This window comes from Grus americana, chromosome 15 (assembly GCF_028858705.1).
Source record: "Grus americana isolate bGruAme1 chromosome 15, bGruAme1.mat, whole genome shotgun sequence".
In the NCBI taxonomy this organism is placed as follows: Eukaryota; Metazoa; Chordata; class Aves; order Gruiformes; family Gruidae; genus Grus; species Grus americana.
The window spans coordinates 16,110,447-16,127,198 of NC_072866.1; the positions used below are offsets into that span (position 1 = coordinate 16,110,447).

Here is a 16,752-nt window from a genome sequence, read left to right on the forward strand (position 1 = left end):
CTGCTCATTTACATAGCTGTTTATTCACCTGGTGAGTCACAGCATCAGTACCTTCATTAGCGACATGAATTTTAACAATTAAAAAGATTCAAATGATAGTTTAACAACAAAGAATGAGCCTAAGCTTCCATTTGAAACCCTGTCTCTGTACATTTTGGTTTGGCTCAGTTGACACATCTCTGCGCTGGTGTATGAGAAGTGAGGATAGGGAAAGACTATTTGCACTTCTTTCAATGAAGAATTAAGCAGTGTGTATAATCATGTTATTTTTTACTGTCTTTATTCCATCCCCCTTTTCCTAGGCTAAAGGAGTTTTTGTTTGTGTCTTCCTGGCAGCAGTAAATTCGCAAAGCTCCTGCTGACAGGTGGAACAATGGCATTTTACATGTTACTTCCCACATGAGGCATTCCCAGGAAATAATTATATGGGAACAGATACCTTTGTGGACCTGAGCCATAAAGGGTAGCGAGAAATTGGGCTAGCCAGTACCTGTCATGCTGACTCGCTCTTCTCATTGTTTCCTTGGCTTTTCTCATCCGCTTTTATTTTTTTTTTTTTTCACTCTTACAAGTACATTCTTGGGGGAGGAACTGTCATTCTGTTCTGCACATACTAAGCTTTAACTTATTTTTCAGGTAGACAATATTTCTTTATCAATGTCTATTACCACTTAAAGAGTTTAGGATGAGTTGGACAGCTCAGAAAATGAGATTTCATTGGTTTTGCCCACTTTAATAGGAAATAATATACACTGCATTTTTCAAATTTGCTTTTTTGCCACCATTAAGTTGGTAGTTGGAGTAGGTCGCTGCTTACACTTTCTGTCCTTGAAGCAGCTGTGGGCTGTGCTTATGTAGTCTCCCAGTACCGCGTGGCTCTTGTCCACAGCTCGGTCTCACTGGTACTTCCAGGACAGAAGGCTCCGCCGACTTTCCTGAAGAGAACTGGTGAGCAGCCAGGTAACACCAGCGCACTCCAAAGGAGGCAAAACCATTGGGGGCCAGCGAGGGGGAAATTAATTTAATTTCACTTCCATTCGTGAGGCACCTGTGAAACAAATAACCCCTCCAACTTAAGAGACTGAAGAGATAGTTGTAGACACTGTCTTTTACTAAAGTTGGGGTTCTGCCCATAATGTAAGAGTTAAAATCTACGCTAAACCAATTGTTGGGAAAGCCAAGTGCTGATGGCATGGTTGAAAAGCTAACCATGTAAAAACGCACAGGGAAGACACCCAAAGCATCTTAAGCTTCGGTGATACCCTGAAGGGAGAGTTTTCAGTCAGTCCATACATGGGAACCTGAGGAACCCAGCACTGGAATGCTTTACACCAAGTTGTGCAATTGCATTCCAAACTTTGCATTTTACATTCACACCCTCTCCAAAGGAAGGGGAAAAAGCTGACAGAGAGGCTCTAGGCCACTCTCTGCAGTTTGCAAAAAGGAAAGAGGAGGAGTGGTGGCATTTCTGCTGTCTCTTTGCTACTGTCTGCTTAGAAACAGTACTCCACTGTAAGGATACTATGAAACTGGAACGTTTCTCAGGGACAACAGGCAGAGCAGCAACTGGAGAGGGAGGAGCGCAGCTGCACGATGCAGTCACCATGCTCCCACTTGCATTTGGAAGCTCTGGAGGCACTGGGTCTGCTTGATTTCCCTGGACTTCCTTCATTTTCACTGAGCCTTGAATCACAATTGAGCATATATAATCCTCAAACCACCAGAGAACCCTGCTAGAGATTAACAGAGTTTAAAAACCTGCTGTAATTTGTCCTGATGGCAAAGTAATCTTCGTATTGCACCTCGCTCCTTGAAAAGTGTTACTTTTATTGTGGAGTCAGTGGTTGAAATGTAATAAATACCAGAGCAAATTTATCCATCATACGCAATGGATCAATTAGCTTTTTGGCCTCAGGAAATGCGCGAGCAAGCGACCAAAACAGCTTCGTTCACAGTTGTGCACACAAATCACCTGGATTACAGTCCACAGCTTAAGTGATGTGATTACACATCAAGCTTAAATGATGGGTTATGAAACTTCATCATGGGATTTCAGGTATATGGGCTTAGAAATCTTCCTTAACTTTTCCTGGTGTCGCAACATACGGCCTTGTTTATGGGCAAGGCCCATAGGAGGCAGATGAATCTGGAAAAGAAAAGCCCACCAGTTAGTTAAGTGCACATTGAGAAGCCACAAGAAAAAGAAGGCATGCAGACAGAGTAGGTTTCACTGACTTTTAAGTAATTTTTTTCACACTTTGGAGAGGGCAACTGTACTGTCTCAAACCAGGTTATTAGATTTGTAGGAGGAGCGCGCTCTGAGGAGTGATTAGTGGTGTAACTTTCAGGCCATAAATGTTGTGTTTATTAAATTCCTATATATTTTAGGCTTTTGTAACCTTGCTTTGTAGCTTGATATCAGACTGTAATGAAAAAATACTTGTTGAAATAGGACTGCTGACAATGTTCCAGAACAGTAAGACCTAGAAAACCCTAAAATTTCCTGAGTAGATGTCTTGAAGCACTGTGTGCTTTATTGCTACCTACCTTCCAAGTCACAAAATAACCCCAAACTGTATGTACTGAAAGACTGCCGCCTTATTTTCATGATTATATATACCATATTAAAATGCACAATCAATGTCAGTGACTCCGCAAGCAGAAGGAGCAATAGGTGACAGGCTCTTCCTTTGATTGACAAAGTCTTTATATTTCCTAAGACTGTTAGTGGGAGTCACGCAGCTATATCCCCCCTAAGTGACTGAAAAATGTAGGTGTTAGCAGTCAGATATTATTGTTGCTGAGGCTGTCATCCTCCAAGATAGCTGTTTAGGTGTGAATAGTAGTAAAAGCACCTACTAAAGCAGCAATAGAGATTTCTAGAATCTGAAAAACAACAATTATTGAGTTTGAGAGAGCTGATCCAGGACTGACCCTCTGGGATTTTGAAGCCACTGCAGAGCATTCACTTTAAGCCCAATTCTAGGAGCATTGTTTGCCAGATATGCATTGTTATTCTGCATACTGGAGAAAAAGAAAAAGCTGTATGTGAAACAGATGCTAACAGTGACCATATTCTAGGCAAGCATCTGATGAAGATACAACTTAATTTTGACCGTGACCGCCTCAATAAGGAAACTATAGATGTGAAAATGTAAACTAATCAACAAGAGTGGAGAGGAAGTCTCTCAGCATTAAGTACTACAGACAGAAGTGACTGAGCAATGAGGGAACTATATCAAATGGTGCAACAGAAGCCATTGCTGCAACTTCCAGCATTTCGGTAATCTTGGACATGTTTTTCTCTAGGAACAGGGGAAAAGAAGCAGCAACATAGGTAGGTGCTATGTAAGACCTGATTTATGTCTGGGAGACCAGTTACCAGTAACATAGGCTATGAGAATTATTGTACCTATGGCAGATGTAATTAAGTATTTTTATTCTCTCCTTATTATGTGGAAAGATTAACAGATTTGATTCCATTATCGTCTTTTTGTACATAATATGATTTATTGGTCAGTCAAGACTGCCTAAATATTCACAGGCCTTGGGAGCCCAAACTCCATTTAGGCTCTGACTCCTTATTTTGAGAAGAAATTAGTCAACTTACAGTGAAATAAGGTAGATGGAGAACATTTCGATATACATTTGGCTCAGATTTAGCATAAAATTTAAATACCAGCTTATCTAAAAATGCAGTGTGGTGACAGTGATGTGAATTTATGGTTTTATCATCCAGTGAGGGCCAAGTGGGTATAGCTGAAGAGTTTGTGACTAGATTTGTACTCACAGGTCTTGGGTAGGGGATGTTATAGTGAAGTCCAATTTCTATTCTTGCCTCACACTCTTCTATGCACTGCTTAATCAACTTTGGATCCGTTACCTAAGACCATACAAACAAATGTTTTGTACAAGTACAGCAACTAGCGATTGGAAGCTCAAGCATAAATGATGCACAGCCACATGACTTTCTTTAGCTTTTTTTGGCAATCCCAAGGATATGATGATTGTATTTTTCATATCCATAAAAGGTAACATTAGTATTTGCCTTGACTCAACAGTTCTGGGCTCGATGGCACTGGATATTAAGGCCCAGAGGCTGCCACAACTGAGGCTATAGAAGGAGGTTTTTACCCAAACATGGCATTTTCTCTGTAAAAAGACAATACTACTAATACATCCATGAAAAACCCACACTCGCCCATTCGTAGCTAGAGGAGAAAGGGAAGAGGCTCCTTGGTCTACATTTTGTTATCATCCTATCCAGAAACTCCCTTTGAAGTCAGAAATGTGGTGTAAATTGTGACTTAAATTCATTTTTTGATTTTGCATTACCTCAATTTAGTACCAGACCAAAATGGGATATAAATAAGTACTGTGATCTTGAATTACAAGAAGGACCTTTGATTACCATGGCATCTGTATCGCCCCTTTCAAAAGGGGTTTGAAATTTCTTCCTTAAGAAAAAAATGAAAGTGCTTCTTCTAAAAGAAGTGCCAATAATTGTTGCTTTGAAAAGAGAAAAAGAAGTATACGAAGCTACTGAGCCCTGTTTGCCAGTGCATGGGTAATGATACACTTAGCTAGCTTTCTAAAAGATCAAAAGCTCCTTCAATTACATAAGCAGTATCTTTGGAATTTAATTTTTTCTTCTTTTTTTTTTTTTAGTGAAAGCTCTAGACCTTTTAGACTTCTATAGTAGTTAACGAAGAGCTGAAATGGTTTGAGTTCTCTTATTACTATTTTAGGTGTGAAATTAAAACTATAACCTGAATATACCAGCATTTAAGGTGAATGAAGTTTTGGGAAATCAACCCTTATATTCATATCTTAGCATCCTATCACTGGGTGCAAAGAGCAAGAGGAGAATAATTCAGAAATTCAAAACTGTAAGGACACTCACGTTTTTGTTTTTTCGGAATAATGTTTTGGCTTCATTTTTAATGTACTCTTTCTCTTTAATAGTTTCTTCTATCTGTCCTGATGCCGATTGCCATTTTTTGGCTATTCGGAATATCTTGCGGTAAAGGCCAAGAACTTCTTGTCGAGTAACTGCTGTCATCTAAGAAAACAACACAAACCCCCAAACATATGCATGAACGTTTGAGATGCTGAAAGGCAAGTACACTTGCAGGCAGTATACTTTTTCACACAATTGAGTTAGTTTAAGAGTATTTCCACAATCTAAAGATATGCTGAGCTCTGTGAAAAAAACCTGAAATAGCTGTGAACAATAATTAGCTGTTGAAAGCTGAAGACCCAGTCCAGCAAAGTATTGAAGCCAATGCTTAGATCTGTCTCCATTCAAACAGCTTGAGCTCTTGCTCAAAGTTAAGCACTTGCTTTAGTGCTTTGCTGGATCACAAGCCTGGTACAAGAACATCCGGGTTGTGTTTCACTGCTGTTTTGCCACAGACATGGGGCAAGTTACCGAAACGGAGCATCCCCCTTCCTGAGCAATTGTCATACCAGGGCTGACCCTATCTCTGCAAAGCATCTGGAAATCTGTGAATAAAATCCATGATACACCCACCACGATATTACTGAAGACCAGAATAGGTTTCAGTGGCTGAGCAGCTTATTTCTGAGACCATGACAGTGCGTAGTAATGATTCAGCTGGAGTTTGATGTGATGAAAAGGTGGTGAAAGCTGTTTTATCTAAGCACTGCAGGAGAGGCAGACTAACTGTGGATTTACGAAAGTCCTGAATGTCTTGATTTTCAGAGAGCTGCGTACCTGCTGAGCCCACTGAATTAGCCTCCAGGTGCGATAAGAGTCTGTCAGAAATCAAGAATGAAATCCTATTCTTATTCTATGTAAATGAGTATTTTATCACATAAGCGGTGCCACTGTTTCATGCCAGAGCACAAATATCCCTGAGACAAATCCACTGCTGGAATAACACCACTTCTGGCACGGATTAGATTCGCAGAAACAATGACTTCTGCTTTAGGGACGCCACAACCGTCGAAGGTACCTTACTGTGAGGAACAAGTGTCGGGGCCAGGACATCACCTGGCTCTCAGGATCCATTTGCCATCCTGGAGCTCTAGTTACTGTGGCTGACTCTACCCTGACGTCAGACCTGTGTGCTGGGAACAGCTCCTCTAGAGAACAATGGGGAGCAGGGGAATGCAGACAGCCTGAACCGGAGGGAGCACTGTCCCTCGTGATAGAGGCAGAGCTGCTTCCTACAGCACCCCAACTGCTGCGGGGGGCTGGCAGCGCGGCTGCCACTCGCCTCACAGCAGAATGTGACAATCCCTGTTACCCTGGAGAGCAGATGAGGGTTTGACCCAAAGCCCCCCAGGCCATACAGTTCTCCAGTGGCTGCCGCCACCGCTGCAGCTGACCTCTGCTAATATTGCAGTACCGTCCTCCTGCGGCTATGATCTGAAGACTTTTTGTTAGGGATCTCAAGAAGTACAGACATAAAACTGTTTTTTCTGATTCCTAAAAGACAACATTTTTATTTTGCTATTTGTATTTTAAAATGTTTAACGAATCATACATCCCCCCCTTCCCCCAGATATAAAAATGATTCTTCCCACCCAGCAGAAAGTATTTCTAGTAAATGTTTATGGTATTTCTAGGAAACAAATATCCACAATAAAATAGCTAGGTAGCCTCAGCTCATCAAACACTTTGGAATAAACGCTTCACTTTATCCACTCTACAGCTCCATTTCAGGGAATAAAATTAGTCATACACGAAGCTACGCATGTACGTGTATCTGAAAAAATCATTGCTTCCCTCTGTGGAGTATGTATTTTGTACAGAAAGTAAACAGTTCAATTACAAGGGCTGACCCAGCAGAAGCTGAGTCCCAAATCATGTTCTCACCTGGAGCCCTCCTGGCCTCACCCTCTGCTTTTGTTTGAAGGTGTCACCTCTGGTAGAGCCCGTAAAACTCTTTGTTCCCTGCTGACAGCTAATAAAAGGTAGTACTGCACTAGGAACTTTCAGCTTAGGTTTTCATGTAGTCTGTAAAATAAATAAGAGGAATAATGTTAGGGGAAAACAAAATATGTTTAAAATACAGGTTTAAGTCGTGATCTATGCATGGGACAACTTCCAAGGCCACAACCTGGGACAGTGCATGCCCTTCGCTCAGAGCTGTAATCACACCTGTTGCTTTTGGATTTTAAGCATACCAAGAATCTGTTTGTAAAGATTTTGTTTAAAAGTTTAGAACCAACATATTTATTTTTCCCACTAGTTGCTTCTGCTCCCCCACCTAGAACTTACTTTTTCTTTCTTTAATTTCTTGATGTTGGAGCCGATACAGAAGTGTGCAGCCCCTCATCTAGGCATGGGCTGCACTTTGGCATTATTGCTCTCCTTCCCACATACGCTAGATGATGTAAAAGACATTAAGCAGCTTTTCGTATATATACTCAGCAACCAGCTGCTCCCGTGGCTCATTTAGCCAACAATTTCTGACATTACAGACCTGTTCATAAACAATTTCTGCAAAGACAGGTGAATGAAGGTATGAGGAACCCTTCACAGACAGAGGACCCCCCCATCTATCACAGAAAAGATGAGAGCAAATAGGACAAAATTCAAAGCCTGGGTCAGACTCTCATCTGAGTGGGAGCGTAAACAGGGAGTAATTCCACCGAGAGCAAAATTACTTCCAACTTAAAATGTTGTAAATGAGATCTGAATTCTTCTTCTTTGGTATAAACAGAGCCCCCACACCGACAGAAATGTAAGTGACGGTACAAGTCATGTATCAGGTGTAATTTCATCAAGTGACACTACTTGTATTAGTTTTGTGGGTGTGCAAAATGATTCTGAGTGGGACAGAAAGGAAGATAAGGGAGGCTTTCATGTCCTTGTAGTTACTCATCTTGCAACTTACATCTTTGGCATTTAAATCATAATTATATTTCACATCTCTGGAATGCTAAGTAGATGTTACACCACTTTCCCACTAACACTCATCTTGTGGTAGTCACACCCATTGTTTAACTTCTACCACCCTTCATTTCATTGCAGAACACAGCCCACAGAGGTTAACCACAGGCATTTTTGTCCAAAAGTACAGGGCTATTGTATTAGCTGAGCAAATTTCAGGTGTTTGCTGCAACAGAACAAACCAGGAGAGGTCAAAGGTAGGTCTGTACGCACGCAGGTATCAATGGGACAGGCGGAAGGTTGCAGGCTGGTTTTGAGCCGATTGTTAGCATTAAGCCTTTGGAGGTAAGCCAGGCGTTGGCTTCCAAATAAGCATTTGCTGGATGCTGTGGCAGAGTTCTGACAACGCGGGGTTGTATCGTTCTTTTGATCTACACACAAACCCCTGTAATCAACGTGCAGATTGAGCGCATGAAATATCCCATTGTATCCAAACCTGCAAAGGAGGCTTGAGCGGTTAATGAGTTACTGCGTGATGAAGACGCAAACTTTTTTCATTGTTAATTAAAACAAATAATTCTTTAGACTATAAAAGGTAATAACAAGTTTTTCTTTCAGGAAACAAATAACACATTTTTAGATGGTTGACCCAAAAGTTCAATAATCTGAATAATCAGTGAAACACCAGTTTATTTATTATTTGCAGGTTTGTTTAGAATTTAATTTAAAAGTTTATAGAAAAGTAAGGAATCTGGTAACTGCACTGTAAAGCGACCCCAGTAGCGCACTGTCAAAGCAAGTTTAGGACAGAGCGCAAGCTGCACGGAGACTGATGACAGACACAAGCAGCTAAATTACAGCTGCTTCCCAGCGAGGGATGCCTGGCTCAGAACGCGTGTCCAGCACTCTCCTCCCAGCTGCACAGCTCCTTCACTGAAGTCAGAAGTCTATTTGATTTCATCCTTTCTTTTCAAGTCAAATATAAGCTACTCACTTTAAACATAAAATCTGTCAGTAGCGAGTATGTAGAGGATTTTAGGAAACAAAGGGTGAAAGTAATAGCCCACGGGGAAAAAAAGAATGTTTTAAAACAATAGATCTCTTCTTTTACATCCCAGCTAACTAGGGCACGCATTAGTAACACACACTTAGTGCTGATGCTGAAACCGTATTTGCTCAGGGGAGGAGATGGTGGGGAACAGAACTCTGCGTGAAATAATTTGAAAAAGCAGCTTTGAACTTCTCAGATGTAAAATGTGTTATTTAGGAGCAACACAACTTCTGTTTGACAGCTGGTTTGCTACTGGCAAGGAGTCATAAAGACACGATGACAAACTGCTGGGCTGATTACCTTCTGAACCGAGCTACGATCACATTTCTGTTACAGAAATAAATGACAGAGTTCAGTAGCATAGCGTATCAACATTATAGTATGGAACATTCTCAGATTCAGCCGGTATGACAATCTGTATCTCATATTTGCAAATGCACTCTTTGGCTAACGCTTATTTAAAGAGATGCAAAAAACTGCGCATATCTGGCTTTTTTTTTTTTTTTTAAAGAGCTAAATTGTACCACTTAGCTAAAGAGTGACCTGCAGTCTCTCTTCTGCTGCTAATGCAACAGATAATCAATCATTCCTTTCACAGCTATCCATGGCAACTAGAGGTCAGTAATCCATATTAATCTTTCGTGCAAGGCTGCCAGAATGAGTCTGCGGTTCTTAAGGCAGCAATGAATTTGGCTGATCATTTCCTTGAGGGACAACAACTGAAACAATGAGTTCCTGTGGCACAGCGAGAAGAGAAGGGGTCACAGATTCCTGTGGTGGCTGAGCAGGTCACACGCCTTCCAGTGATACTAAATTTCAAAATCCAGTTTCTACAAAAGTCATTTTATCTTTTTTTACTCAAATCAGTGACTTAGTGGCCTGTGACAGCTAGTACACTGCAAGCATTGACCACACGTGGCTGCAGTTTGTACCTAGCAAAGTGAAGTCATTCAGTTTTCATTCTGGATTGAACACTCGTACCTTTTAAGATTCAGCCAAAACCAAATCACAGCAAAACTTCAATCACAGCTAAAATATTCCATTTCCTCATGGTGAAAAACAAACTAAAATGAAAGATCATATTCTTCCATGATAGTGTTACATCCTCATTTCTACCAATGACGCAAGCCTGTACGTTTCAAGACATTTCCATCAAGGATTAATTTGACTCCAAGTATTTCTCACTGTTTCCATCTACAAGCTGCGATCATAAATCTATGCAGATTAGGTGAAAAAGAACCAAGTTACCAAACTGAGTTATTCAGTAACAATATCTGAAAGCGAGATGACTTTCACATGGTTTTAGATTTTGTCATACAGTATCTTTCTGCTGGCAAACCGAAGTGATCTGAAACCCTGATCTGAAACCCTGATCAGCACCTCTGAACCCGCCTCTCCACGTCTTTGTACTTACACTGTTGATCAGCAGGGGTGAGAACTCTGCCATTCTATTCGTGCCTCGGATTTCTGACTGAACTTGGATATCTTTTAAGCTTTCTCTTACATATGGAGCAGTCTTTTGATCAAAAAAAGGAAACTGTGTGCAAAGTGAATATAATTAAATTGTAAAAGCTTGGATTTTATCACTGGTTTTCCTATGTAATTTCAAATAAGTGAAATTGCAGAAAATTAGGATTCCATTCATTTGAATAAATGAAAGTGGAAACCCTTAACTAGTCCGTTTTGATCACAGAGTGTTCATTTTCTTTTTTCCAAGGTGGTCAAGGCATTATCTGGCCTTAGTAGGACATACAGACTCTTGCTCCGGGAGTGCCTCCTGTGCTGTAGCAGCCTCGGGAAGAACAGAAATGCTGACTTAGACTGTGGAGAGGGGGAGGAGAAACAAATAAATGGCTCCACATATTTCTTAGCTTTCTCCTGAAAAGCACACAGTGTCCAGGTAAACTCTAAAGCAATATGAACTTGTCTCTAGTCTTGTACAACCCTGCCGCTCACGCTTCCACATACCTACAACCATTTCCTCCTCCTGTGTGTTTAGTTCTCTATTAGTCACAAGCAGAGAAAGAGGTTTTAATGCGGTGCAACAAATTCAGCAGAGAAAATGAAGTCTCGGGTATCCTTATATTGCTGTATGCCTCTATATTACATAAGTAAGGCCATCCAACAGGTATAAATATTAATGCCAGCAAAGAAACAATCCTCCCTACCCCCTTTCTTACTTCGTTCTGTGGGTCATTTAATAAAACTCATTTCGTGAGCCCTCCGTTTCAGTTTCCAAACACTTCGGTCCCAGGACACTGACAGATGTGATCTTCACTGACAATCTGAGAACTATAGCAGGACATACTCTGAAAAAAAGATTCGTTTTTTGGCAATCAAGTGTAGGAATCCCAAATTCAGGAGTTTTGCCTGGCACTAGACTCCCCTGCACGGCAGGCATACGGTTCGGTTTTTGGGGCCTCCTGCCTCACCCACAGCAGAGGGGCAAGGGACGCAGGGCGGGGAAGCGCCGCTCTCTGCCCCGCAGCCTTCCGCCGGTTCCTGAGGGGACAGGGCCCCCGGGCGCGGCGGTGAGGGGACGACGGACACCCCCTGACAGGAGCTCCAGCAGCTGCCGGGCCCGACGAGAGGCTCAGGGCTGACAGATCACGCACCCGGCCTTCCCCACACCGCCTGGGAGCCGGGCCACCCCGCAGCCGTCCTGCGGCCGCCGTATTCGCTCTGGGGGTCAGGCGTACCCCGGCAAAGGCCACGGGCAGGCGGCACAGGGCGGGCAGCGGGGCAGAGCGGGGTGGCCGCGGGCCCGGCGCTCCTCCTGTGGAGGACATGGCCCGGAGCCGCCCGGCCGCCGGGGGGCGCTGCAGGCGCGGGCGCCCTTCTGCCCCCTGGCGGCCGGGACGGCACTGCCCCCGCAGCCGGGCGGAACCACGGCATGAAGCGGAGGGGGTTGGCCAACCCGCCCCCCCGGACCGCCCGCCGCTCCCCTCCCCTCCGGCTTCCCCCCGTGCCGGCTTCTCCGCCCTCTGCTCCCTCGCCTTACCTTCGGGGAGAAGCGCGCCGAGACCCCGCTCCGCGCCTTCGTGCGGCGGTTCCGCCCCGCCAAGCCCCGTCCCCCCGCTTCGGCGGGCGAGGAAGGCGGCGGCCTGTTGCCCTCCCTTGCCCTCACCGCGCGTGCGGCGTCGGGCACGTCGCCTTACGTTACGTTGCGTCACGTCGCGCGGCGCCGCCAGCTGACTGCTCACCCCCGGAAGTGATGCGGGGCGGCGGAGGCAGTCTCGCAGGGAGCCGCGGAGGTGAGTGAATTGGACCATGTCTCTCCCCGTCCGCGCCGGGCTGCGGGCGGCGGGAGCGGTGCGGGGCTCGGCTCAGCTCGGCTCGGCCTGGCCGGCGGCGCGGGTCGCGGGGCTCGGCCAGCAGCCTCGGCGGTGGCGGGGGCCGCCGCTCTGCCCCTCAGCCCCGCCAGGGCCGGTTTGGCGCCCCGCGCCGCCGCCGCCGCTGCCCCCTCACGGCGGGGGTCCCCGGAGCCGTACCCCGCCCGGCCCCCCGGCGCTGGCAGCCGCCGGTACCGGCGTGCCCGGCTGGGAGCCGGAGCCGGAGCCTCCCCCGGTGCGGGGCGCGGGGCCGTCCCGTCCCGTCGCGGCGCTTCTCCGGTTGGTGTTTGCGGGTCTCGCCCCGTGCAGGCCGGTCCTCCGCACACAGCGCTGGGTGCGCCGGGCCGAGCCTGCCCGTCACCGGCTCGTCTGCCCCAAGCGATGGTGGTGGCTCACGGCGGCGGGGGGGGTGTGTGTGTGTGTTTTATTTATTTTTTTATTTTTTTTCCGGTGTGTGCCATCTGCAGGATCCTAACGCGTTTCTTGAGAAACCGCCTCCCTGCGTGCAGCACCGCGTCCCCCGGCCGAGGAGATCAGCCGCTTTGTTCCAGCGCTGCCCCTTCACACGTGTCAGGTGAAGGGGGGTGCGCACGGTGCTGCCGGGGGGACAGGGCCGAGAGAAAACGCACGGCGAGCTCTTCCCTGGATAGTCCTTGTAGCCTCAGCGTGCCACCTTTGCACGTCCGCTTTTCTTCGTGCTTGAGCTTTCGCTCCCTCTGCGGAGCGTGTTCGTACCCTCCCCGTGACACCCGCAATCTGCGTTACTCGCTCTTCGGGGCTGCGGTGGTACTAATGAGCCCCTCATGACAACTTAAATTGTAACTTGCATAATCGGTGTCTCAAGCGGAGATTGGTTGAAAGAATGTGCCTTTCCTATTAGTGCTGCGGCTGCTGGAAAGAATCATTGATTATCTTTTAAATAGTTAACGCTGCTTATGTGCTGTCCTTCAACATGCTACATTGATAACTGAACAGTCTGATGCCAAGTATCGGAATACAGCATTGATCTGCAGCTGGTAACTTTTTTTTTTTAAATGATAATGTCTACCACATAATTTAAAGGGGTAATAGGTTAAGTGCCCTGAAAAAAAGGGGGTGTATCTGTACAACCAAAAAGGACAGAACTGCCACACCTTTCTGAAAATTACAGACAGGCCTCCCTGGCGGTTGCAGTTTTGCTGCATGGTCTGTTGTTTTTGGGAAAACAGTCCATGAAAAGACATCTCTTCTAAGTACATTCTTATTATCTGTTTAAAAGCCTCTTTGTTAAGCAGTTAATGTATAACTACAGCGCTAGTGTTTTATTTGGGCTGGCAATGGGAAGAGAGAATGTCTGAGTACAGGCGTTGCTGGAGCTCATCTGAACGCTGATGCCTATTTCCCTGGATAATCCTCAGAAAAGGAAACGTAGTCCCTTGGTTAAAGCTGCAGGTGGAAGTAAAGAAATTGGACTTCACATGCCTGTCAGTTCTGTAGTTTGTCTTTAAAATCTTACACCGTCCCCGCACAGGTGTGTGTTCGTGGTCTGTGGGAAAACCTTCGTAGCCCTTTACGTGAAAGGCAGCACGCAGTCTAAAGCAAAGATTTTTCCGCACATCAGCAGAAAAAGGAGAGCTTGTGATCTCTGTTGAATTGGTTCAGATTCACAACGTACAACTGGCTCTACAAAGTTACTGCAAATATCAGCTCTTGTAATGAGTTCTAAAATTCTGATTGTTTCCTAATAGCAAGTTATATGCAGGCATGAATGGTTATAATCCTTAAACAATTTCACAAAACTATTAATGGGGGAACTTACAGCTTTGATACTACTTGGCCGCTCAGTGTGATGCTTTTGAAATTGCTTTTGTCTTGAGACTGCTAGCCTGCTATACGATCTGTCATCTGCTCCTGGATCTTTAAGGCTGGGTTAGGTGCCTTCTCTGCACAGTTTCTTGCTTTATTTTGGAGTTGAACATTGTGGTGTTCATAGCAATTCTAACTGATTTGCATCAGTAGTTCTTATAACTCGTTGATCTTGGAAATTAATTCATAATTACATCTCTCTTCCAATTAGCGTGGACTGTATTTAAAAAAGGTGATCAGATGAACTGAAGGGGGGTGGCTTTGAGAGAAAACGAAGAACAGCTCTTTTGGAAGACTGACACTGCAATTAATTAAAGAAATATATATTGAGCAGGAGGGGCTGCCAGACCTTTTGGCAGGCTCCTAAGAGGAAGGGACTTGTTCTGACAAATTGGTGTGGGGATGAGGAAGAGGCTTGGTTCTGCTGCTTGCTCTGGTTCAGCTTAAGGATCAGGAAACAATCTGGTATGTTGTGTGTCTGTGTATTGGGGCAGGGGAATATAGAGGAGATGGAAAGGGGGCGGGAGAATGGGGGATAGACATGACTCTTCTAAACTTGCGTTTCCTCACGGCAGAGAACGACGTAAAGGTGGTTTGGATATAGAGAGATGCACAGCTGCAAGTCGGCAGGAGTGCGAGTACCCCAGTCCTGCTCAGAACTCCCACGCTCTAGCACTCGGGTTTCTTTACTGGTGCTGGGGAAGTGCTGATAAAAGTAATTTAGAGCCTTGGAGCACTGTAAAATCCAATGTGGTGGGGTTTTGGCAGGTTGTAAGAACTTGCAAAGTGCAGAAAGAGTGCTACTGTTCCCTCAGGCGCGTGGGTCTGTAGTAGTGACTGTAACAGGAAAGCTCTGCTCTGGGTAAGAAGAAACTGTAAAAATAAAGGCATGGGATGTTAGGAAAGCAGTCCTTTCTTCCATCTTCATTCTTAACAATAAAGAAGGAGCTGAAGATTGGTAGTCAGAATTCTTGGAGACTGAAAGAACAATCTGTAAACACTTGAGGGACTGGGTAGTCACAAGAAGATAAGATGGAACCCCCTTAACAGCCTTCGTCAGAATTCCCTGACTGGGCTCCTTCTCTCTGGCTGCTTCTCCCTAGGGGTCTGCATCTTATCTCGCTGGCTTCCTTTCCTCTATTTGCCTCTGACTAATAGGCTTTGTCTTCTGGTTACTGGAAGTCTAATAATTTCTTTTGTCTGCTCCCTTCCTCCTTTTAAAAATACTAGATTAAATGGCTGTAACATTTTGCAGATTATCTGCATTGGTGACACGGATTAATTGTATACTTGACTCTAAGTTATTCAGCAGTAATGACATAGTAACTTGACTCGAAACAATGGTAATTTCATGGCAAACGTTCAAGGCAAATGTTCAGGGCAAATGTTGCCTTCTGGTAAAGAGCCACCTGCAATTTACCCCCCTGTAAACATCTCACATGAGTAAACTGTCTGTGCTGGTTTTCTTGGTGTCTTCTATACAGCAAGTTGTCTGAAGTGTGTCTTTTGAAATGCTCGGCTATCTCTTTTTTTCCTCTCCCCCTTCCCACTTTCTTTTGACTCTCGTTTGAGTCAGGGAATTACAGATATGGGTTGAAGCCTTCCCCGAGAGTGATCAGAAAAGCCAAGCCTTGCAGATGTGTTCCCATCGTTCACTTGTACCTCGACTTCACCCTTTCACGAAAAGGTTTTCTGGAACTGCTCAGCTATCGGTGAGCAAGTCAGAGAGCCCCAGGGTGACGGTGGTGGCAAACGGAAGGGGAGCTCTGCTTTCCCTTGCGCAGATGCCAGTATTCTTTATGGTGACATAAGGAAAGGCTCGAGTACTCTGGATCGGCACGTAAACGGGAGATGTGGAAATGCCAAAGGGCTGATGTATACCACCTTGGAGCTGTGGTCACATGTGGCTTTGGTGTGACAGTTTGGTGATTTTACATTCTGATCTCAGTGTTAACCAGAACGGAGCAAATAGGGGAGGAGAAAGTGAATCAAAGCTTCTTGCCTAAAAGATAATCTGAGGACTAACCCATTCAGACTCCTTAAGTCTCCGTTTTATCTGTGTGTCTTGGGGAGCAGCTCTCCAGCCTGACGATCCGCATCTTGAAGGAAGCGGAAAATCTGGATTTTAGGGAAAGGTTATTTAATTGCAGTGTTTTGGAACTAGAAGAGTGATGCTTAGGGGACTACTTAGTTGTGAGTATTAAAGAACTCTTTCACAGAAATACTGTAGAGGAACCAACAAAAGCATAGGTGGTGGGACAGGGTTCCAGTAAAGAGAATGAGCTACTATAATCTTCTGGTGTCTCAGAAAGAATAGTTATAAATGCTGTTCTGTCTGTGACATCTGTTTTGTGAAAGACAAAACTTACTTAGCAAAATGTGAGAATGCTGTTCCTGACCTCCTGTCACAGTTTGTTATTCCCAGAAAGTCAGACTGCCAAAGACAGTATGACAGTCACGGTTATTTGTTGTCTCGCTTTTCCTATTTAGTGAACATAAGTGGGTTTTTTTAAAACCAAAAGGATTATGTGCTCCTGAAAAATACCAGAGCCTTATTTTTGCATCCATGTAGTAGCAGGAAGTGTCAGTTTTTAGTTCCTAATCTGAAATATTTTAGTCTACTACAACTTTTCTCTCTGCAACTTTGAAACATCTAATGC

General features: G+C 44.7%; 2 protein-coding genes across 12 annotated transcripts in view; one reads left to right on the top strand and one right to left on the bottom strand.

Moving 5' to 3' along the window:
- On the bottom strand, positions 1-12,057 carry LYRM1 (LYR motif containing 1). 3 transcript variants are annotated; one of them, XR_008579391.1, is made up of 6 exons: positions 11,917-12,057; positions 6,845-6,985; positions 4,904-5,062; positions 3,791-3,883; positions 1,973-2,146; positions 1-1,048 (listed from the first exon to the last, which is right to left on the bottom strand). XR_008579391.1 is itself a non-coding variant. In XM_054842882.1 (6 exons), exons 4-6 carry the CDS (start codon positions 5,060-5,062, stop codon positions 2,030-2,032), a joined length of 369 nt encoding a protein of 122 aa, XP_054698857.1. In that variant the 5' UTR covers positions 6,845-6,985; positions 11,096-11,224; positions 11,917-12,046; the 3' UTR covers positions 1-2,029. The 3 variants fall into 3 exon arrangements, 2 of the variants coding, with proteins under 2 accessions (XP_054698857.1, XP_054698856.1); XM_054842882.1 differs by adding an exon at positions 11,096-11,224 and having other exon boundaries at positions 1-2,146; positions 11,917-12,046; XM_054842881.1 differs by having other exon boundaries at positions 1-2,146; positions 11,917-12,054.
- The window catches only part of DCUN1D3 (defective in cullin neddylation 1 domain containing 3), a 20,128-nt gene continuing 15,429 nt past the window's right edge, over positions 12,054-16,752 (top strand). For 4 of the 9 annotated variants that reach the window (XM_054842879.1, XM_054842878.1, XM_054842871.1 and 1 more), the window contains exons 1-2: positions 12,122-12,169; positions 12,715-12,821. The gene's annotated coding sequence lies outside the window, so the exon portion shown is untranslated. Of the gene's footprint in view, positions 12,170-12,237; positions 12,527-12,714; positions 12,822-13,170; positions 13,264-16,752 lie in introns of those variants that run through there. The other 5 variants (XM_054842880.1, XM_054842875.1, XM_054842877.1 and 2 more) reach the window with 5 other exon arrangements.

Coding starts and splice junctions, on each gene's coding strand:
- LYRM1 (XM_054842881.1), bottom strand. CDS start 5,062: ATGACAGCAGTTACTCGACAAGAAGTTCTTGGCCTTTACCGCAAGATA. Junction 3,884..4,903: donor TATTCCGAAAAAACAAAAAC/GTGAGTGTCCTT, acceptor GTATGGTCTTAG/GTAACGGATCCAAAGTTGAT. Junction 2,147..3,790: donor ACATCCCCTACCCAAGACCT/GTGAGTACAAAT, acceptor TTTCTTTTCCAG/ATTCATCTGCCTCCTATGGG.